General features: G+C 61.4%; 1 protein-coding gene across 8 annotated transcripts in view; it reads right to left on the bottom strand.

Moving 5' to 3' along the window:
- Positions 1-21,297, bottom strand: part of FLT4 (fms related receptor tyrosine kinase 4) — a 46,159-nt gene that overhangs the window by 13,644 nt on the left and 11,218 nt on the right. For 6 of the 8 annotated variants that reach the window (XM_033178870.1, XM_033178874.1, XM_033178869.1 and 3 more), the window contains exons 2-24: positions 15,115-15,211; positions 13,659-13,903; positions 13,329-13,441; positions 13,048-13,210; positions 12,801-12,940; positions 12,365-12,533; positions 11,950-12,067; positions 11,464-11,562; positions 9,038-9,192; positions 8,788-8,950; positions 6,580-6,706; positions 5,362-5,470; positions 4,196-4,558; positions 3,759-3,905; positions 3,529-3,660; positions 3,266-3,372; positions 2,830-2,965; positions 2,291-2,395; positions 1,864-1,977; positions 1,601-1,689; positions 1,325-1,472; positions 799-893; positions 303-425 (exon numbers count right to left, since the gene is read on the bottom strand). In XM_033178870.1, coding sequence (XP_033034761.1) covers positions 303-425; positions 799-893; positions 1,325-1,472; positions 1,601-1,689; positions 1,864-1,977; positions 2,291-2,395; positions 2,830-2,965; positions 3,266-3,372; positions 3,529-3,660; positions 3,759-3,905; positions 4,196-4,558; positions 5,362-5,470; positions 6,580-6,706; positions 8,788-8,950; positions 9,038-9,192; positions 11,464-11,562; positions 11,950-12,067; positions 12,365-12,533; positions 12,801-12,940; positions 13,048-13,210; positions 13,329-13,441; positions 13,659-13,903; positions 15,115-15,211 — 3,257 coding nt within the window. The remainder of the gene's footprint in view (positions 1-302; positions 426-798; positions 894-1,324; positions 1,473-1,600; positions 1,690-1,863; positions 1,978-2,290; positions 2,396-2,829; positions 2,966-3,265; positions 3,373-3,528; positions 3,661-3,758; positions 3,906-4,195; positions 4,559-5,361; positions 5,471-6,579; positions 6,707-8,787; positions 8,951-9,037; positions 9,193-11,463; positions 11,563-11,949; positions 12,068-12,364; positions 12,534-12,800; positions 12,941-13,047; positions 13,211-13,328; positions 13,442-13,658; positions 13,904-15,114; positions 15,212-21,297) is intronic. The other 2 variants (XM_033178873.1, XM_033178872.1) reach the window with 1 other exon arrangement.

The following is a 21,297-nucleotide window of genomic DNA, read 5'->3' as shown; positions in this document are numbered from 1 at the left end:
GTCAAGGCCCACTGCGTGGACCACGGCACTGGGCAAAGCACAAGCTCCAATCGGAGCACTGGGGCCCCACTTGTCAACTCCCATCTCCACTTCCTTGCCCCAGGATGCCTAAGTTGTGGGGGGGGGTGGTCACTAGGGTCCCCTGGGGGCAGGGAGTTCCCCAGCAGCTGGGCAGGTGGCTGGCCAACCAAGGAGCTCATATCACCCTGTGCCAGCACTCCCTCTCCTGGACAGGCAGTCTGTGGTCCCACCCCATCACCTGTTTTGCCCCACATTCCCTCTCCTCAATGGCCTGCACTCACGCTGCCCTTGCGGACGTAATCAGGGTCTTTGTAGATGTCCCGGGCAAGGCCAAAGTCACAGATCTTCACCACGTCGCTTTCTGACAGCAGAATATTCCGAGCAGCCAGGTCTCTGTGGATGCACTGGGGTGCAGGGAGGCGCAAGGGGGGGCTGTCAGTGCAGGCCCCTGGGGTAACACCCACACTCGAAACTCCAGGGTGCCCAAGCAGTGGGGAAGGATTTCTATCCATCTCCAGGACTCATCATGGAGACAGCTTGTGGAATTGCGGGGAAGCAGAGAAAGTCGTGGAGTCAAACAGACTCTGCTGCTGACCAGCCAAGAGACTTTGGGAGGTCAACTCCCTGCTTTGGGCAGTTTTCTCCTCTGCAAAGTGGGAGAGATGCTAACGGACCTCAGAGCCACTGCAGGGTGAAGGCTGAATCAAGCACTTCTTGGCGGCTGGTGGGGATGCACCCACCCTTTCTGCGTCTGAAGGGCCTTCAGGGGAAGCTCACCTTTCGGGAAGCCAGGAACTCCATCCCTCTGGCCACCTGGAAGCTGTAGCAGACAAGATCTTCCATGGTCAGCGGGCTCAGCCACAGGTCCTCAGCTGAACAGCGGAGCGAGGTGGGCTCAGGAGGCGCCTCCGCCACCGCCTCCATCTACCCAGCCCCAGGGAGGAGCTAACAAGCATTTCAGCCCCTCTCCTGCCCCCTCAGCCTCCGGAGCACCCACGTCCTCCTCCCAGAGCAGTAAATACTGTTGCTCTGTGGGGGCTTGGCACCTGCTGCTTGGCCCTCAACTGCCTGCCTGGTCTGCAGGGCAATTTCCTATTCAGCCTGTGATGACCCAGTCAGTCGTAGAACACCTGTGTGAAAATTGTCCCCGAGGTATCTTCCCTTCCTAAGACAGAGCCCATTCCACACACTCCCATCAAAGCCCCCACCGAGGGCCCCAGGCTGGGTTTCCCTAGGGTGCCTGATCATGGTATCTAACCGGGCCTGTCAGGCACCAGGAAAGGGGAAGCAGCCAGGCTCTAACCGTCTTGGTCTGGAGAAGCCCGCCTCGCTCCGCTCTCGTTCTTCGGAAACCGAGCAAAGAGGACCCTGTCGCTGCTCCCTGGCCTCCGATCCAGCCTGGCCAGCTCCACCATGGCGCGGAAGCGTCCGCGCTGCTCGGGAGACTTCTCCTGCGGATGCAGGAAGCTGGTTCGAGGGCGCCCAGGCGTCCAGGGCAGAGGCGCCTCCATTCCCCCGCCGCCCGCGGCGACCCGCCGGCTCCGGCGCAGAGCTCGCGCCCCGCAGGCCGCCCACTCACTGCATAGGGGCTGAAGGTCTCCCGCTTGGCGCGCAGGAAGTTGGAGAGGTTGCCGTACTTGCAGTACTCCACGATCACCATGAGGGGACCTGCGGCGGGACGGGGCACGGGCCGTGCGTTCGGAACCCGGGACGCGCCGCGGGCGCGCTCCGCATTCGCCCCCGCGCCCCACGGGCCTCCCAGCCCCGGCCCTGCAGCCCCTCCCGCCCGCAGCGCCCTGCGCCCAGGGTCTCGCCGTCCCCGCGGGCCGCCCCGCTCCGTACCCTTGGGCTTGGTGCACGCCCCCAGGAGGTTGACCACGTTGAGGTGGTTACCGATGTGAATCAGGATCTTGAGCTCCGACATCAGCGCGCGGTGCTCGCTGGCTGTGGCGCCCTCTGGAGGGGACACAGGCCTCACGTCGGCCCCAATCCGGGCACGTCCCCCTTTCCCGCCACTGGCTGCTTAGCTAAGGCACAGCCAGCACTCTGGGAACGGGGAGGAGTACCAAGGCCCCAGGACATGCTGCTGGCCCCACTGAGGCAGGGGGTTCAGGTGGTACCTTGGCTCTGACTCCCGCAGCCTCCCTGTAGAATCTCGGATGAGACTGGCTCCCAGCCTCAGTTTCCCTTCCTGAGTTGCCGTCCCACCGGCCCACCCAGGCTGCTGCTCCTCACTAGCTAGGCTGCCCCTTTCGCCCGCAGACCACACCTTTCAGCATTTTCACGGCCACGGTGTCACAGCTGCTGCCCTTGTGGATGCCGAAAGCGGAGGCCTCCACCACCTTTCCGAAGGCGCCGTAGCCGAGCACTCTCCCTGTCGGGGCAGGGAGCCAGTTGCAGGTGAGCTGTATGGGGTGAGGGTGGAGACAGGTGGGCAGCAGGGGAGCCCCGTCCAGAGGTGCAGGAGGACAGGCCTGGCAGCAGGAGGAGCGTGGGGAGCCTCTCTGCCAAACAGGAAGAGCGTGGGAGCCACAGCGGGAAGAGAGAGAGAGGGTGGACAGGAAGCCGCGCATCCTCCTGGGTAGGTGTGACAGACACACCCTGCTCAGGGTGGCAGCAGGTGACCTCGGGGAGCCTGGGAACTGGGAACCCTGGCTAAGGCTCTGGTTACCAACGCTCAGAGGGGCAGGTCAGGCCAGGCAGACCTTCCTGGTGGGAGTTTTGAGAATGGAGGGATTCAGGAACTCCAGCCTGCAGCAGGTGGGTCGTGCAGGAGGTGTGGGTTGGGCAGGCTGGTGCTGGCCTCACCCAGGTGCAGCCGCTCTCGGGGGAACTCCCACTGGCTGGCGTCGTAGGACAGGTATTCGCATTGCTCCTCCAGAGGCACCTCCCCGGGGTCCATGATGATGGACAGGTAGCCCGTCTTGATGTCTGCGTGGGCCGGCTGCGGGGACGGGACAGGGAGGAGTGGGGCAGCTCACTGACTTGGCCATACCACTGTGGCTGGGGCAGAGCTTTGCCCAGGACAGATGGCACGTCCTGCGGGGCTCTCAGTCAAGGAGGGGACGGAGTAACAGGCAGACAACCTCTGCGGGGTTGGAGCCCATGGTGGAGGGCTGGGAGGCTACCCAGGAGACAAGGCTGCCAGGTCAACTAGGGCGGGCACCTTATTCTTTATCTTAAGGGCGGCCAGGAGGGGGGAGTCCTGAGAGAGACCCCACCAGGAGAGGGGAGGGACACTCACCCTCCTCATGTTACAGAAGATGAGGAGGAGGAGGACCCAGAAGAAGACAGCGATGACCCCAGTACCGACAAGGATCACGATCTCCATGCCGCCCTTATCTTCAGAGCCTGCGTGGGCAGAAAGGGGCCGGCGTGTGTGTGTGTGTGGCAGAGGGTGCACTGCAGGCAGCGCCGCTTCTGGTGGGCACGACTTGCCCGAAGTGGCCATAAGAAGCGCTAATTGGGGGCAGGAAGGGGGTTGAGGGGTGCAGGCTGAGGCCGGACCTTCCACGGCCACGCTGGCGGAGGAGTTGACGCAGCCCTTGGCGTTGCACACGCTGCACAGATAGCGTCCCGCATCCTCCTCGCGCACGCGCTGGATGCTCAGCTTCTGGTTGGAGTCCGCCAAGTCGACTCCTGCAGGGGGTGGGGTGGAGGTGCGGGTCCACCTGGGTTTGGGGTCGTTGGCCTCGCGGGCCTCCGGACCTGCCCTTCGCCCGGGCCACCCTCCCTACCAGACTTTTCCTCCAGCAGCCTCTCGTCTTTGTACCACACGATGCTGGGCGCGTGCGCTCCGGCCACCAAGCACTGCATCTCCAGGGAGTCGCTTACGTTCACCAGGAGGTCGGTCAAGTTCTGCGTGAGCCGAGGGGCTTCCAGGGCTGGGGGCAGGGGTTGAGAAGGAACTAAGCGGAGTTGCACTTAGCAGGAGGACGGACCCTCTTTGGGCTGGGAGAGGGAGGGACGGATCTCTGAAAGCTGGACTCAGGGTTTGTGCGCCCGGCAGGAGCGCGGCGCGCCTCCGCAGGGAGAGGTGGAGAGTCAGGAGGGGGCGCTCCTGCAGGCCAGGGCTGTGAACAGACCTCCCAGGGGCGAGCCACGCCGGGGCAAAGTCAGAGGCAGATTCGGCTAGAAGAGAGCGTGTCCCCGCCCTCCCCGCGGCCAGCCTCACCCTGCACCGACAGGTACTTCTTATGGCAGTGCTTGTCATGGCTGCGCCGGTCTTGCACTTCGCACACATAGTGGCCCTCATGCTCGGGCGCGACGCGGGGGATACTCAGGCTGAGCGTGGCGTGGCGCGCCCCAGGCGCCACCTCCTCCAGGCTGGCGGCCAGAGGAGTGGCGAACAGATGCACGTTCTTGCAGTCGAGCAGCAGCGGGTTCCCGTGCGCATCGTGCAGCGTGGACAGGTTGAGGCGGTACCAGCGCAGATGCTCGTACTTGTAGCTGTCGGCTTGGCAGCTCAGGAGCACGGGCTGGCCCTCTAGTAGCTCCTCAGATGGCTTGGATTCGATGCTGAAGCCGTCGGGGATGGCTGTGGAGGGAGGAAGAAGCCCCGTGACACTGCCCTGGGAGTTTGCTCACCCATCCACCTGCCGCCCCGGGGTCTCCTGCGTCCTTCCCTCTCTTTCTGTCTCCTGGAGGAGCCCCAGCTGGACTGCTTGCCCCCACCCCTGAGAAGCCCAGGTCATCAGGAGTTCCGTGACACCACTCAGTGAGACTTGAGCCCTCATTCTCTCTTGAAGCTTGCCATGCCCACCCCATGTTCAGCTTGAAACAGTGTCTTCCCCAGGCTTTTCCCAGTGCCATGCGCCCATTTCCTTTTGCCTCTCTGGTCCCTTCTGGTGAGGCTCCTGTGGCCTCCCCAGCCCCCAGGTGTTCTCTGGGGCTCCATTTCTCTGTTGGTGCCCTGATTTACATTCTGGGACCTAGTGGCGTCATCTCCTGGGCTCAGCTCTCCTGAGGTCACTAGCACATTTGAAAATCCGAGTAAACCACAGACCTTCTCCCCAGAGCAAAATTCACACGTGACTCACAAGGTCCCAGGGCTTGGGAAGGGGAGAGTGGGAGTGGGTATAGCTAGGAGGAGCTGCAGTGAGCCAAGGGCATCCTTGAGGGAGGAACCTCAGGGTTGGGGATGGAGGACACCATTCCATCCCAGTGCACCAGCACCCAGGCCCTATGCTGGTGACCCTCAAATCTATTTTTCCTGTCTACAACTGGTGGGCCTTGGATCTCTCTCCTGGGTGCCCCACGGACCCCAGAAACTCAATGCGCCCAAATCTGCCCCCTCCTGACCCTCTACCCAGGCCTGCCCGTGATGGTCTGGTCACTCACTGGTCACATAGAAGTAGATGAGCCGCTCATCCTGGCCCACCTTGTTGGAGACCACACACTTGTACATGGCGGACACGTTGGCATTCTGGATCACCAGCTTGCTCACGGTCTGGGAGAGCACAGGCAAAAGGATCTATTTCCTGCCCAAGTTCTCCCAACCTGGGCCCTCCGCTTCTGCAAGAAGATCGCTGTGCCCACCACAGTCATGGGGGAAACTGAGGCTTTGGACTGGAGAAGACCGAAACTCACAGGACCAGGGATGGTGAGGCAGGGAAGAGAAGGCCCCTGGGCAGCAGAGGGAGGCAGCTGCCCAGAAAAGTCAAGGGACAGTGCATGGGACTGCTGGCCTAGGCTGCGGTGACGTCACAGGGCAGCCTTTGGCAGGACCAGAGAGACCTCTGGCCGGGACTGGGCTCAGTCTGTGGCTATGCTGAGGGGGCACCAGGGTCAGTCCAAGCCAGGGTGAGAATTCAGGCTGTGGTCACAGCAAAGGCCAGTCACTTCTGGATGGGGTCAGGCCCAACCCAGTCGCTGCTTGCCGAGATCCCTGTGAGATGCCCTCCTCAGCCCAGGACTGTCCACAACAGCAACCCCTGGGTCCAGGGTTACTGCGAGGGGTGGGGATGGCTCCCAGAAGGACCGAGGCCCCAGGGAGTAGGAAGCCTGAGACACAGGGGAGGAGGGAGGGCCATAGGCCCTGCCTACCATCCAAAGACCCCCACCCCCACCCCACCCCCAGCTGGGCACTTCCTGTCCAGGACTGGAACAGGAAGAGGCTCTGGAGGTGTGTAGGAAAACAGGAAGTGACCGGAGGAAGTAGGTGCCTTTGTTCAGTACCCCCTTCTCGGCGTTGCCCCCAGGCCGCGCCAGCGGCTCAACAGCCCTCTGTGCAGACCTGGTCAGCCTCCAGCCCTGTCCCCTCCTGGCCCTGGGGCCTGTGGGCCTCAGGGGTTCATGGCCCGGCCAGGTGGCCTTGCATCTCAGCTTCCTTGTCTGGGAAGCTGCCTGAGGTTCGCCCTCCATCACAAAGCCGGAGGCTGGCCCTCTGACCTTTCTGCAGGCAGGGTGGCCGAGGCCTACAGACCGCAGGAAGGTCACCCGCTCTCGGCCGCTCTGCCCAGCACTCTGGAAGCCAGGTGGAAACCACACAGCAGTAGTGGCCTCTCCCTCCTCCCTTCTCCTTCTCCCTGGGCACTCAGCAGCACGGCTGGCCTGTACCTTATTCTTCCCCTCCACAAACTCGGTCCAGGTGTCCAGGCTCTCGATGGGGTTCACGGCATCCTGTGTGGTCACTGCCCTCCAGTCGCGGCACTGTGGCATGAGGTCTCGCTGCTGCCGCCGCCGGCTGCCAGAACCAGAAGAGGCAAGGGCAGCTCAGGGATACAGGCAGGAAGGGCCACTTCGGGGGCGGGGTCAAGCCCTTGTCATACCCAGTCACCTTCTCATACGGGGTGGTGGGCGAGGCTGGCCCTTGGGCCTGAGGGAGATGGGAAGGGGACTTTGTTTCTTTTCTTTTCTTTTCTTTTCTTTTGAGATGGAGTTTCACTCTTAATGCCCAGGCTGGAGTGCAGTGGCATGATCTCGGCTCACTGAAACCTCCACCTCCTGGGTTCAAGTGATTCTCCTGCCTCAGCCTCCCAAGTAGCTGGGATTACAGGCGTGTGCCACCACGCCCGTCTAATTTTTTTGTATTTTTAGTAGAGACAAGGTTTCTCCATGTTGGTCAGCTGGTCTCAAACCCCTGACCTCAGGTGATCCGCCTGCCTTGGCCTCCCAAAGTGCTGGGATTATAGGCGTGAGCCACCGTGCCCGGCCTGTTTCTGGAGCTCTGTCTCCCACCCTTCAGGCTCAGGACCTGGCAACCCGTCCTACACGGGCTGCCGACACCACCTTCCTGTGTCCACTGCCCCTCGTGCACATGCGCACCCTGTCCCACTTCTCTTGCTCCTTCCTGCAGAGGCCACCTTGGATCTGCCCACATGGCTGCAGGGGCAGCACAGTCCCATTCTGCCCCAGGAGGCATCTCTGCCCAGCCTCTCCCTCTCTCCTGCTTTAGGAGCTGCGGCCTCCCTCTGGGCTGCGTGTGCACCCCCAGCAGCCCTGGCCTCCTGCCAGGATTGGGGAGTGGCCTCAGGGCCCCAAGGGAGGCTCCTATCTGCCCCTGTGGAGGAGCTGAGCAGGGACTCCCTGAAGGGCTCCATCACTTGGCACAGAGCATAAAGGTGGCACACCCAGAAGGAAGGACATTTGGAGGTGCTGGCAGCGAGCTGCAGGCCACATGATCTAGAAGGATACCTATGAACCTTGGACATTTGGGGCCGGCTCAGGCCACCCTTACTGAGCCACCCCCACTGACCACAGCAGAGCCACAGCCGGTGGGGCCACCCTCATCTCCCATCTATGTTCTCAACTCCCATCCCGCCCCAGTTTGACACTAGGATCTCTTGCTAAAAGGAAAACCTGAGCTATGTCTCCACTCCTCAACACCCTTCGCTGGCTCCCTAGTGCCTTCAAGCCCTGCCCACCTGGGTGCCCTCCTCTTATCCCCTGCTCGTCTAAGTGTCCTGTGAAATCCATCTGTCCTGCTGGCATCCTGCTCAGTGGAGGGGAGCGTGGCTCAGCAGGTGGGGGATGGAGCGTGGCCCAGCAGGTGGGGGAGGGAGCATGGCCCAGCAGGTGGGGGAGGGGAGCGTGGCCCAGCAGGTGGGGGAGGGGAGCGTGGCCCAGCAGGTGGGGGAGGGGAGCGTGGCCCAGCAGGTGGGGGAGGGGAGCGTGGCCCAGCAGGTGGGGGAGGGGAGCGTGGCCCAGCAGGTGGGGGAGGGGAGCGTGGCCCAGCAGGTGGGGGAGGGGAGCGTGGCTCAGCAGGTGGGTTGGTCCTGTTGCTTACAGCTGTGCCCCTGGGAGAGCTGTCTCCCTTCTCTGCCCTGTTTCCCTGTCTATAGGGGGTGATATGAGTGCTGCACAGATGAGCTGAGGCACGTGAGCACACATGGTGAGCCGTGGGGCTCAGTGCAACCATCCCAGAGGCTCAGATAACATCCTCCCAGACCCCTGCCCCACTGGAGGTGTCCTGCTGGGTACTCAGAGGCACGTGCTTCCTCCTCCCTCCAGATGATGCAATTATGTGTCCAGAGGTCTTCACTCTTGAGGGAGGCGGGTGGGGGCCAGACCCATCCTTTGTCCGGCCTGGCCAGCTGGTGGAGGAGGGGTGCAAGGGAGGCTCTGAGCCTCACTCAGGCGAGGTGAGGCCAGGGATTGGCTATAGCTGAAGGTAGGGTTCAAGTTCAGAGCAGGGCCCTGGGGAGGGGTACAGGGAAGGCCTGGGTGGTGAGGGGTGCCATAAAGAGGGTTCCTCACGGCTGAGGCTGGGGGCGGGGGCTGTGGCTGTGCAGGGGGCCTGGCCCTGCAGATAGGAGCCGTACTCACAGACTACGCTGAGCAAACATCTTGCAGGGTGTCCAGGGCCGCCAGTGCCAATGGATGCTGAGGGGCAGGGGCACGCCATAGGCTGTGCAGGTGAGGGCCTGGCGGCTGTGGCGTGAGTAGATGCTGGGGGACGAGGCCTCCTTCTCGTGTATGTGGGGGCGCACTGGGGGCACAGCAGATGGCCGGTCAGCTGGCCTCCAATGCCACGCTGCCCACCACCCACCTGTGTGCTCTCCCATCCCTGGCCTACCATTCACCACCAGCTCCAGGCTGATGTTGCGTCTGAGGCCAGCAGCGGAGTTCCACAAGGCGAGGGTGTAGATGCCGGTGCTGGCCTCTGTCACCTCCTTGAGCACTAGGGCATGTGGACTGTGGCGCCCGGACAGTGCCTTTCCATCCTTGTACCTGGCCAGGGAAGGGAGGTCAGGGCCCGTGCAGATCCCACCTCAGCCCCAACCTCATTCTGGCACCCCCAGCCCCCGACCCCAAATACACTGTCAGGAGGAGGGAGGGGCTGGCAGGAGTGCAGGGTAGGGCGGGAGACACTGGTCTGCGAGGGGAAGGCCTAAGTCCCTGGAGATATCTCCAGGCTGCATCTCCCAGATGTGACAACCGTGTCAGGCGGCCAGCTCAGGGTCATCGGTCACTGAGGTCTGCAGTAGCCTGCCTTGCCCCAAAGGCTCTGTGATCTCTCCACAAGTAGCGAGATGACCATGTCACTGCTGGGGCAGCCGCCTTCGCTCTCCCTACCTGTGGCTGCAGACAGCCTTCTTCGGCCAGGCTTGCCCAGCCCAGCCCAGGAGGATCCCACACACCTGGCTCCTCCACCCTGCCCGTCTGTGTGTTTCCTAGACCATCCACCCAGTCACTGCTCGCCATCGACATGTGATGGTGCCATAGGAAGGATGGGCATCACAGGAAGGCTGGGTGGGCGCCACAGGAAGGCTGGGTGGGTGCCCAGATGTGGCAGGCCTGGAGACCCTGTCCTCTTTCTTATAGACATCTGAAGGAGTGGAGACGCAGTCCCTGTGAGTAGTCTAGCTCCTTGCCATGTGTGTGGCCCCTCCAGACACGTGGTCTTCTTGCTGTCCACCCCCCACCCCAAGGCCTGTCTCTCACTGCCCGCCTCACTGGGACACTCATTTCTGTAGCCAGGAATCTGCAGGGCTCCCTGCCTCCTTCATTTGGGTGGGGGTGTGCAGCCTTCCTGCCTATCCTATGCTGTGGCCTGCCTCTGCCTTGCTGTGTCTATTGACTGCCCATCTTTCCCCTGGGTTGGGAGCCCCACGAGGGCAGGGCTGCCTCCTGCAGAGTTATACCCAGCTCCCTACATGTCTGCTGCACACGTAAGGAAGCAGATGTCTCAGCCCCAGAGGGTGTGCTGGGGCCCCGACAGGAACCTATCTCTGTGGCCTGGACTCTGTATGGAGATACTCCTCCTTTGGACAGGTGCCTGCCCCAGTGCTGAGTGTGGTAGACCAGAGAGACACCGCAGTGTGGCCCGGGAAAGGCATAGCCCTTGGGCAGAGACCAAGAGAGAAGGGGATGCAGGGACCTGATCTCAACTGGGACACCACAGCAGGGACCCAGAGGGGAGCTGCCTGGCCTGGGGTCACAGAGTGAGGCAGGGCCGGGCAGGGGCGGAACTGAGGTGGTGCTGTCTGCGCGGCTCTGGTCGTGAGTCTGCCACTTGCCAGATCTGAGACCCTTTCATTGCCTCAGTGGAGGAGATGACATGCACCTTGCAACTGTCGTGAGGTTTAACTCGGACAGTGCCAGCAGCGTGCTGGGTATACTATGGGTGCTTCGGAAGCCAAGGACCAGTCTGTCTGTGTGTTTGCCAGACCATCCACCCAGTCACTGCTCGCCATCGGCACGTGATGGTGCCATAGGAAGGGTGGGCACCACAGGAAGGCTGGGTGGGTGCCATAGGAAGAAGACCAGATGTGGCAGGAGTGATCCTGGAAAGCTGTTCTGAGAGGCAGCTGCCTGAGGATCAGGTAGACCCTGGATGCAACAGAGCTGCCACCTGCCCAGAGCAGGCTCCGTCCTGCTGGCCTTGGAGAGTGGGGGACAGGGCCCAGGAGTCTCCAGGAGCTGCACCTGTGAGTGAGGCTCCAGGATCTGCCAGTGCCCTCAGGATTCTGCCCCAAGGGCTTTGGCACTGACCAGGTGCCTTGGACGGAAACCAAAGTCTGTGTCCTCAGTGGGAGGGTCACACTGGGCTCAGGGCCAGGACACCCTGGGCCTTCCCAGGAGAGACCAGCCCCCAGCCAGTGCAGGCCTCTGCTTGCCCAGCTCCAGGAAGAGTTGCCCTGCCAGGAGGGAGGTGCCCAGGCTGAAAAGGACGAGGCTCCTGGGCTAGCTCAGAGCAGAGACCCCTCCTGGGGACTTCGGGGTCAGTTACGAATACCCTTTCTTGGCCTCTGCTTCCTCATCTATGCAATGCGGACTCAAAATGTGACTGACCATGGGTGAGCCATGTGGATTACTCAGACGGCCTGAGGATATGTTTGTGAGGGGTGCCATGCCCCACCCCCCCAGAGCCTGCAGGGAGCAGCCAGCAGAGGCAGAGCCACCCCTGAGGCATCCCTTCCCTGGGCCTCGGCACATTGCAGGGTAGCCTCAGTCAGCTTGCAGACCAGGGGTCTGCGGGGACTCCAGCAGCCTGCTGGCCTCCTGGAAGCTTTCTTGCTCACAGCCATATGGCACAGGCCCAGCCCAGACAATCTGTCAGTTCCCTGTGGCATCGCCACATTTCTGGACAGGCGGGTCCTGGGAGAGGCAACCTCGTTAGAAGGAGGCATAGGGAACGCTAAGCCACTGCTTCAGGGCAGGCCCTGGAGACTCTGCAGGGCAGAGAGGCATCCAGCCGTCAGGAGGCAGTTAGGAAAAGCCCCTCATGTGCCCACCACACCCACATGGAACAGAAGGCTGGTACTGAAACCTTTCCCAGTGTGGCAGGAACGCAGATAGACCCTCCATCTGGAATACCACATTACGGGCGGGCTCCCTGGGAGGTCTCCTGAGAGAGGCTCCTGCCATGCCTGGTCTCAGCGTGCAGGTCCTGATGGCGAGGACGCTGCCCTTCCTCCCCCGTGGTCTGTTTTGCCCCTTGGCTTGGAAGGGTAGCGGCAGGGTCGGGGGAGCCAGGGCTGTTACCATTGGAACTCGGGTGGAGGGTACGCCGCCAGCTTCACAGGCAGCTTCACCAGCTCGTCTCCTGCCGTGGCCTCCAGGATGGGTCCTTTGAGCCACTCGACGCTGATGAAGGGCTTTTCTGCCAGACAGGAGAAGTCAGTGTAAATCCAGGACTGACCTGTCGTTGACTGACCAGGGATTCCCCCCATGGCCCCTGCAGCCCCAGCAGCTGGACACCTGCAGACTGGGGCTGGCCATGCAGGAGCTGGGCAGGTGCAGGAGCTGGGCAGCTCCTCCACTCATGGCCCTCCCTTCCCTCTGGCTGGACCCCCGAATGCTCACGTGCACCATGAGCTCGGGGCCCAGGCCCACAGGGCACAAGGACCCTCGTTTCCCAGGCTTAATGGCGCCTGACCCTGACCCACCCATGCCATACCATGCACAATGACCTCGGTGCTCTCCCGAAACCGCTGGATGCCGTTGTTGGCCTCGCACACGTACGAGCCCAGGTCGTGCTGGCTGACGTTGTGGATGGTCAGGATGCTGGAGAGCTCTGTGTGGGTCTGCTGGGAGCGTCGCTCGGGCACCCACTTACCCCGCTCTGCCTGCCCGCACCCAGGGAAGCCCCGCATCAGCAGCGGGTTCCTGCACAGCTACCCCACCAAAGGCACCCCTCCCAGCCCAGCCAGTGGTGGCTCCAGAAGCCTTGGACCCAGGCCCTGAGTCGTCTTTGGGCGGAACACTTGCCCATCAGACTGGGGCACCTGGGGCAGGCCTGGGTCCACACATCCTCCACACAGAGGCTCAGTGTGTGCTGGACAGTGGCAGGGACTCCTGGGGACAGGACAGCCTGGCAGGGCTGCTGACCTCACCTGCTTCCCTGGGTAGTCCCAGTCGAAGGTGACACCCGAGTTGAACTCAGCCCACACGGTGCAGTTCAGGACCAGCTTCTCCCCTACCAGCAGCTCCAGCGACTTCTTGGGCAACAGCTGGATGTCATAGAGCTCATTGCCTGTTGACACACACACAGTGATTCCCACGCCCTCACAGGACGACACCCACTGAGGCCAGCGAGGCAGTGACAGCCCTGCTACTGTGAATGGAACACAGCCCGGTTACCTGTGATGTGCACGAGGAAGGGGTTGGAAAGGAAGTCCTGGTCCCCCCAGGTGGTCTCGCACTGCAGGTACAGGGCCTCGCGCAGCAGCGGCGTGGACACCCGCATGCCCCGCCGGTCATCCCACACCACCTCCTGCCCGTCTGGCCACAGCACCGAGCTTTGCTGGAGGGACAAGGCCACCATCAGTGACCAGCTGTCCCTTGCTCCTGGCCAGACGGGCAGCTGCCTTTCTTGGGGTGGGACTGGAGGGTCGGATCCTGGGGTGGGGGTGGGGCCGTACCGAGCGCAGCGTGACGTTGAGGCCAGGGATGGACACCAGACAGGGCACCCACATGGCGTCTTTCCTGTTGACCAGGAGCGTGTCAGGCTTGTTGATGAATGGCTGCTCGAAGTCTATGGAGAGGGAGCAAGGTATTGGGGAAGTGATGTGGTGGCCAGGCTAGGGGAGGGCTCCATGGGGCTGGGCGGTGCTGGTCCTGAACCAGCCACCTGCTGGAGCCGGTGGGGCCCCGTTCTCTCCTCTTGCCATCCCGGGGTCCACAGGCTGGGGGCGGTGTGGGCCCCAGCTGCCCGGGACCCTGCCCCAGCCTGGCCTGCCTCCAAGTCTCACCTCTCACGAACACGTAGGAGCTGGCGGCCGTGGTGCCCTCGATGCGGGCCTTGATGTACTTGTAGTAGCAGACGTAGCTGCCTGTGTCGTTGGCGTGCACCTCACGCAGCAGCAACACCTTGCAGTAGGGCCTGGCATCTGTGCCCTCGCAGTCTCGCACCACCCCCGTGTCCTCGCTGTCCTTGTCCCCAGGGGCTGGTGCCTCCTGGGCTCCTGGCCAGGCCCACTCCAGGGGGTGCTGTCCCCTGGCAGAGGACAGGAGTGGTCAGGTGGGCCCCAGCGGCAGCCCATGGGGACTATCCCTGAGGAGCCTCCCTCAGGCCAAGCCTCACCAGGCTTGTCTTACCCGGAGCATGGAACTGCCCAGGGTTTGGGTGCACACTACAGACCCTGCCCGGGGCAGGGCACTCCCCGACCCCTGGGCCTCGACTAGGCTCCTGGGGCTGAGTGTGGCAGGCTGGCCTGCAGATAAGCACAGGCCTTGGATCACAGCTGGGAAGGTGGGGAGACACCAACTCCGGGGCCCTAGTGGGTGGCTCCCAGGGTGGGAGTGGGTGCAGATGACCTGGGAGGTAGCCTGGGGCCAGTGTGAGGTGTCAGGAGTGGGGTGCAGGGAGATGAAGCCCCATATGAAATGCTGATGAGGGGCCAAGCACAGTGGCTCATGCCTGTAATCCCAGCATTTTGGGAGGCCAAAGCGGGCGGATCACGAGGTCAGGAGATCGAGACCATCCTGGCTAATATAGTGAAACCCCGTCTCTACCAAAAATACAAATAAATAAATACATAAATAAATAAGCAGGGCGTGGTGGCGGGTGCCCATAGTCCCAGCTACTTGGGAGGCTGAGGCAGGAGAATGGTGTGAACCCAGGAGGTGGAGCTTGCAGTGAGCCAAGATCGCACCACTGCACTCCAGCCTGGGCGACAGAGTGAGACTCTGTCTCAAAAACAAAAAACAAACAAACAAAAAAAAAACGGGGCACGGTGGCTCACGCCTGTAATCCCAGCACTTTGGGACACCTAGGTGGGTGGATTATGAGGTCAGCAGATCGAGACCATCCTGGCTAACACGGCGAAACCCCATCTCCACTAAAAATACAAAAAATTAGCCAGGGGTGGTGGCGGGCGCCTGTAGTCCCAGCTACTCGGGAGGCTGAGGCAGGAGCATGGTATGAACCCAGGAGGTGGAGCTTGCAGTGAGCTGAGATCGCGCCACTGCACTCCAGCCTGGACGACAGAGCCAGACTCCATCTCCAAGAGAAAAAAAAAAAAGAAATGCTGATGGGGGTGTATTGTTGAGGCTGGGGAGGACAAAAGTCACCCACAGCCTGGGAGACTCCACAGCCCCGAGGCCACTCTGCCCTGGGAGGGGCTGCCGTCTGGGTCCTCAGCCACCACCTCCTGCCTTGGGCTTCTGCAGCCTCCCTGGCCTGCCAGTGGGAGAGGGACCCCGTACCTGCAGGAGATGGACAGACTGTCACCGGTGTCGACGACGTGTGACTCCTCTGTGATGTTCAAGGTTGGGGGGGTCATGGAGTAGCCACTCGCCAGGCCTGGGGTGGGAGACAGGGTCAGCGTGGTGCTGGGTCGTGAGTTCACACGACGTTGATCGGGCATGGTTGGGCATTCTGCATCACAAGAGCGGACCCACTGCAGGGCCGAAGCAGCCCAGGTTCTCAGCCAGCGCGGTGTGGCCTGGCCTCACCATGGGCACCGTAAGCAGCACCAGCCCCCAGGCCCTAAGACAGTCACGAACCTCTCCCATAGGCTCACCCTGCCTTGCCCCACAGCCGCCATCCTCACCTACACACCACCCCTGGACCAAACCCCAACCTCTGACCCCAGTGAGTGGAGCGGCTGGCATGAAGGAGCAGGGGGAGGGCTGCTGGAGCATGTCGCCTCCGCATCACGGCCCCTGCAGTGCTGCTGCCCGAGGCCCTCCCTCCTCAACTGCTGACCTACACCTGCTGCTTCCCAGGGGGTCCTGCACATCCCAGGTCCTCCCCACACCACACAGGCCTCGGCCCTCCTGCCTACTCTCTGCCAGTGGCTTCGCCCCCTCCCAGGCCACGTGGCGTCACCTCACAGGTGTCCTTTGGTTCCTCAGCTTCTCGCACCCTCACAGACCCTGCCAGCTGCCCCAGCCTCCTCTGGGCTCTCCCTGCCCAGGCCTCCCTAGACACCCCCAGACCTTCTCACAGGGCTCTTCCTCAGACACACAAACAAACCGGCCCCATCTGGCTGAAACCCACCCTCAGCCGGAGACTGTAGGCTGGCTGGGCTGGACCTTCTGTCCTGCAGGACTCAGCCCTGCTGCCCCCACACCCTCCTCCCCGTGGGGTGGTGTGTGTGCTCGTGTTTGTGTGTGTGTGTGTGTGCATGTGTGGGTCCCTGTAGGCCTGGGTGTGTGAGTCTGTGTGTGCCTATGTCTGAGTGGTGCGTGTGGCTTTGTGTGTATGTGCAAGCATGCATGTTTGTGCATCTCTGACATGCTAGCGTGTGTACACACATGAGTGTGTATGTGGTGGGATCCTGGTGTGGGTGGGAGCAGGCCCCAGGAGAGGTCTGGGTCTGGAACTCTGGCAGATGCATCCTGCCGGGGGCATCCTGAGACAACAGGAAGGGAGGGCTGCATGGCCAGAGGCCCAGGGCTGCGTCCTGTTCCTCCCCCAGGTCCCCGTCCTCCTGGGGGCACAGCCCACTCTTCTGCCCCCAGGCCCCTCCAGTCCGACAGGTCCCTCGGGGTTTGGGGCAGCAGCAGTCTAGTTCTCCTGCCCTCCCGAGGACAGCTCCCTGAGGCCCCAGCGTCCTGCCCTGAAGCTAATGGGGGTGGGGTGGAGCCCAGGGAATCCTTGACCCCAAGCCACCCTAGGATGCGGCACCAGGCACCTGCTGCACGCCAAGATCTCATTTCAGCCTCACATGGGCAGCACAGTCACTGGTCAGTGACCTCTGGCCTCTCCCTTCTATTCCTCTCTCCTGGCCAAACCCTTCCAGGCGCCACTTCACTATGGGTCCAGAGCAGGAAGGGCCTTAAACCACACATCCAGACTCACTGTACAGACTGGGACACTGAGGCCCTCCAGCCACCCTCAGAAGGTAGCACCTTGCCTGTCTGCTGCTGTGACTACCACCAAGTCTTTGCTTTGCCAGCCCTCCCCTGGGGCCCCGAGGTGGAAGGGGGTTGTGGGCTCTGCAGCCCCTTCCCCTTGGGTGGTGCCCAGCCTTCACAGCACAGCAGCAGGGCCTGCGCACTGGCAGCCCATAGCTTGCACCCCTGGGGCTGCCACGAGAGGAGTCTGGGCTGGGGGCTGGGGGATCCCTGCAGAGAGGAGGCGCCCCTCGGGTGGTGAGGAGCTAAGAAGGAATCCCTCTGAGCTGGGCTTTGAAGGAGGGGGATTTTTTTCCAGGTAGTGGAAAGTAAGTCCACGCCAGGAAGACAGCTGGGCATGTATGTGGGCACCAGAGTGGGTGGTGGCCTTTCCTCAGCGCTACAGAGGAGGGATGATGAGCATGGGGCTAGACCTGTCGGGACGAATGGACTCTACCTTCCCAGTGGGCCTAGCAGGAGGTCAGGAGACCAGGCTCGAATCCAGCGTCCACCTGCCCAGCCCCATGCAGGCCCTCACTGCAGGAGAGAGAACAGCCCCACCTCACTGAGGTCTGGAGTGTGGAGCTGGTGGTCCCCCTTCTCAGGAGTGCACATCCAGCACACACCTGCTAGCTCCACTGTACGGCAGCTGTCAACCCAGCTCCCTTGGATGGCTCCCCTCTGTTCCCAAGATAAAGCAAGGTGGGCTGGGCCTCTGCCTTCCAGTCGCTGCCTCTCTCCAGCTTCCTCTCCCAGGAGGCGTGGCCCTCCTCCTCCCATCCTCCCAAAGTGCCTGTTGTTTTCCTGTCTTGAACACTTGTCCTTTTTCCTCAGACATCCCTCCTTCCTTCTTTCCCTCCCTAGGGTCTAGTTCCCTCTTTAGGGTCTAGTTCAGATGTCCTCATCACTCAGGCAGCATCAGCCTCTTCCTCCTCCTTGAGCTCCTGCTAGAACACAATAAGACTGAATTGTGGTTTTATGGTCACATCTGAACAGAGGCTCAATTTTATTCATCTTCCTAAGCCCAAGACAGAGATGTGCAAAGGAGGTTCAAGGGGTGGATATAAGAATGGTTGGATGGGCTGGGCGCGGTGTCTCATGCCTGTAATCCCAGCACTTTGGGAGTCCGAGGTGGGTGGATCACGAGGTCAGGAGATTGAGACCATCCTGGCTAACATGGTGAAACCCCGTCTCTATTAAAAATACAAAAAATTAGCCAAGCGAGGTGGCAGGCACCTGTAGTCCCAGCTACTTGGGAGGCTGAGGCAGGAGAATGGCATGAACCCGGGAGGCGGAGGTTGCAGTGAGCAGAGATTGCACCACTGAACTCCAGCCTGGGTGACAGAGCGAGACTCTGTCTCAAAAAAAAAAAAAAAAAGAAGAAGAAGAATGGTCGAATGGATGATGGATGGAAATGGGATGGATGAATGATGAATCAGATGAATAAATGGACGGATGGGTGGACAGACAGATGGGTGGATGGGTGCGTGGGGAGGAAGGTGGGTGGGTGGATGGAAGGATGGGTGGGTGGGTGGGAGGACGGATGCATGGATGAAGTATGGGGGGTGGGTGGGTAAACTGGTGGACAGATGGATGAGTGGGTGGAAGGATGAATGGATGGATGGGTGGAAGAGTGGGTGGACGGGTGAAAGGAAAGTGGATGGGTGAAGGGAGGGTGGGAAGGCGAGTCTGTAGGAGCTTCCTCCTGGAGGCATCGTGCCACCAAAGGAAGCACCTGCATCACCGCTGGGCAGGACCATCCACCGTGCTTGCCCATCCACGCAAGCTCTCCTTTTCCATGACATGCCACAACTTATTCCAGTGACCCCTCTGCCTTCACCAACCTTCCACTGTGCCCTGTGTGTTTGGCAAACTTTGCTGTAGACCTCACTGTCCACTCCGAATGTCCCTTCCTGTCTTATGTGAAGCCTGGCTTTCTGGCCACGCCACTGCCCCTGGGCGGTTACTGCTCTCCACATGCCTGAACCCCTCGCAGCCGCCTGCCCTCCCTACAGCAGTCCCTCTGGCCTGAACTCCTCGAAGCCACCTGCCCTCCCTGCAGCAGTCTCTCTGGCCTGAACCCCTCGCAGCCACCTGCCCTCCCTGCAGCAGTCCCTCTGGCCTGAACTCACAGCCGCCTGCCCTCCCTACAGCAGTCCCTCTGGCCTGAACCCCTCGCAGCCGCCTGCCCTCCCTCTGAGGGTCCTGCTCTTTGGTGGCACCGCCCTCTTCCCCACTAAAGCTGTCATCAGCTGCACCCCCCGTCACTTCCCCTCATTCTCTGCTGACCGTAGTTCCTGGCTCACCATCCCCTCCACCCCAGCTCCTGCCCTTCTCCATGACTTCACCATCCACAGGGCTGACTCACCAGCACCCTGGCCTCTGAGATCCCCGTGCATGGTCCTCCCCTCTTCTCCTCCTCAGTCATTCAGCTCCAAGGGCGCACCCTGGACCTGGTCATCACCAGAGGCCGCGCCATCCCAAACGCATGTCTTCATCTCTCTCCCGCTTCCCCTGTTCCTGCTCCACAACACCACGTCCTTCAGCCTCATCAAAGCCCCCACTGCTTCTTCCCCACGCCTTGGTGCCCTCCTGGTGCTGCCCCGTCCTGGTGCATGGGGTCCTGGTGCATGGGGTCTGCAGCCCATCTCTCTGCATGCTCCCTCACCTCTTGTCCTCCATCCCAACCCTGAGACAGCATGCATCCTGAACAGAGCAACACAGCAGCACAAGGCCCCCCACATGAGCTCCTCCCCCTCATATTCCTGGGTGCACACAGTTCAGCGTGCTCCTGTCTCACTGTCAGCATCAACAGGGCAAAATCATGAGACAGAAACATCCCGCTGGCAGGTGCGGTGGCTCAGGCCTGTAATCCCAGCACTTTGGGAGGCTCAGGCGGGTGGACCATCCTGGCCAACATGGTGAACCCCATCTCTAATAAAAACACGAAAAAGCTGGGTGAGGTGGCGGGCACCTGTAATCCCAGCTACTTGGGAGGCTGAGGCAGGAGAATTGCTTGAACCCGGGAGGCAGAGTTTGCAGTGAGCGGAGATTGCACCACCACACTCCAGCCCGGGACAGAGCGAGACGCCACCTCAAAAAAAAAAAAAAAGAAAGAAAAAAGAAACCCCTCATCTTCCCACGTCCCAGCCCACACTGCAGCCAGGGCCCCCGAAGTCCTCCGACATGCCTGCCCTGAACCAGGCCCTCCATCGTGCCTAGGGCCCCCGCCACAGATTTCTCTTCTGATCACCAGTCTTTATGCAATCATCTCCCATCGGTTTTTGTGTTTTTTGTTTTGAGACGGAGTTTCGCTCTTGTTGCCCAGGCTGGAGTGCAATGGCGAGTCTCGGCTCACCGCAACCTCCGTCTCCTGGGTTCAAGTGATTCTCCTGCCTCAGCCTCCTGAGTAGCTGGGATTACAGGCATGTGCCTCCAGGCCCGGTTAATTTTGTATTTTTAGTAGAGACGGGGCTTCTCCATGTTGGTCAGGCTGGTCTCGAACTCCTGACCTCAGGTGACCCACCCGCCTTGGCCTCTCAAAGTGCTGGGATTACCGGTGTGGGCCACCACGCCTGGCCCATCTCCCATCTTAAAAACAAAACAAAATAATTCCTTGGTTCCACACTCTCTTCCAGCCACTGCTCCTGTTCCTATCCCCCTTCATTCCCCTCTGCTGGTCTCCCTTCTGCTGGTCTCCCCTCTGCTGGTCTCCCCTCATCCACCAGTGGGGTGCAGCTCCCTCACTTCATGGAGCCACTGGGCGGGGCCTCCCATGACCTCCAGGCTGCAGACCTAGCGGGCACACAGGGCAGGGAGCTGCGCATGCTCTCCCCTGGGCAGCATCTGTGACCTACCTCTCTCCAACTCCCCTCTGCCCAACACACAGTGCTGGGCACCACCCTCTCTCTGGAGTCCAGACACCTCCCAGGTCTCTAGCTGCAGCCAGGACTACTGTTTGCAACTTCACTTTTAAGCATTCAGCTGCCCACTGGACTTGGACACCCCACAGACAACCAGCTGTCTGCATTTCCAATGCTAAACTGCAGACACGCACTCCCTCCAGCCCCACCAAAGGCTCCTCCCTCCATAGCTCCCTCTCCCCAGGTCCTCTCCCAGCCCATCCGTTGACAGACCACTGAAGTCTGTCAGGCTGGACACACCTTAGGGCCGGCCCCTGCTCTCCCACTGGGGCCAGCACAACTGCATGCACCCCAAAATGGTTTCCTGGGCCCTCTCTTGTCCTCCTCCAGGCCTCCCTCTAGGCCCCGCTCCCTGCAGTGAGTAATACTTGAAAAAGCACAAGCCTGATCACACTTGTACTTCAATCTTGTCAGTGCACTGGATTCCTCTGCACTCCCAAGAAAATCCAAATTCCTGGTCCCTGCCCCTCTCTCCACACCCTCGTGGTTCGTCCCCTTCGCATTCACGTTTTCCAGCCACCAGACTGTCCTGTGCCCTCAGGCTGACTTCTCACGCTCAGGACTCAGCTTAGACATGGCCTCCTCACCCCTACAAAACAGCTCCATCCTAGCCTCCCGGCTGCTT

The sequence above is a fragment of the Trachypithecus francoisi genome, unplaced genomic scaffold (assembly GCF_009764315.1).
Source record: "Trachypithecus francoisi isolate TF-2019V2 unplaced genomic scaffold, Tfra_2.0 Lachesis_group2, whole genome shotgun sequence".
NCBI classification, from domain to species: Eukaryota; Metazoa; Chordata; class Mammalia; order Primates; family Cercopithecidae; genus Trachypithecus; species Trachypithecus francoisi.
The sequence above is the reverse complement of the archived record's forward strand: the minus strand, read 5'-3'. Positions and strand labels throughout refer to the sequence as shown.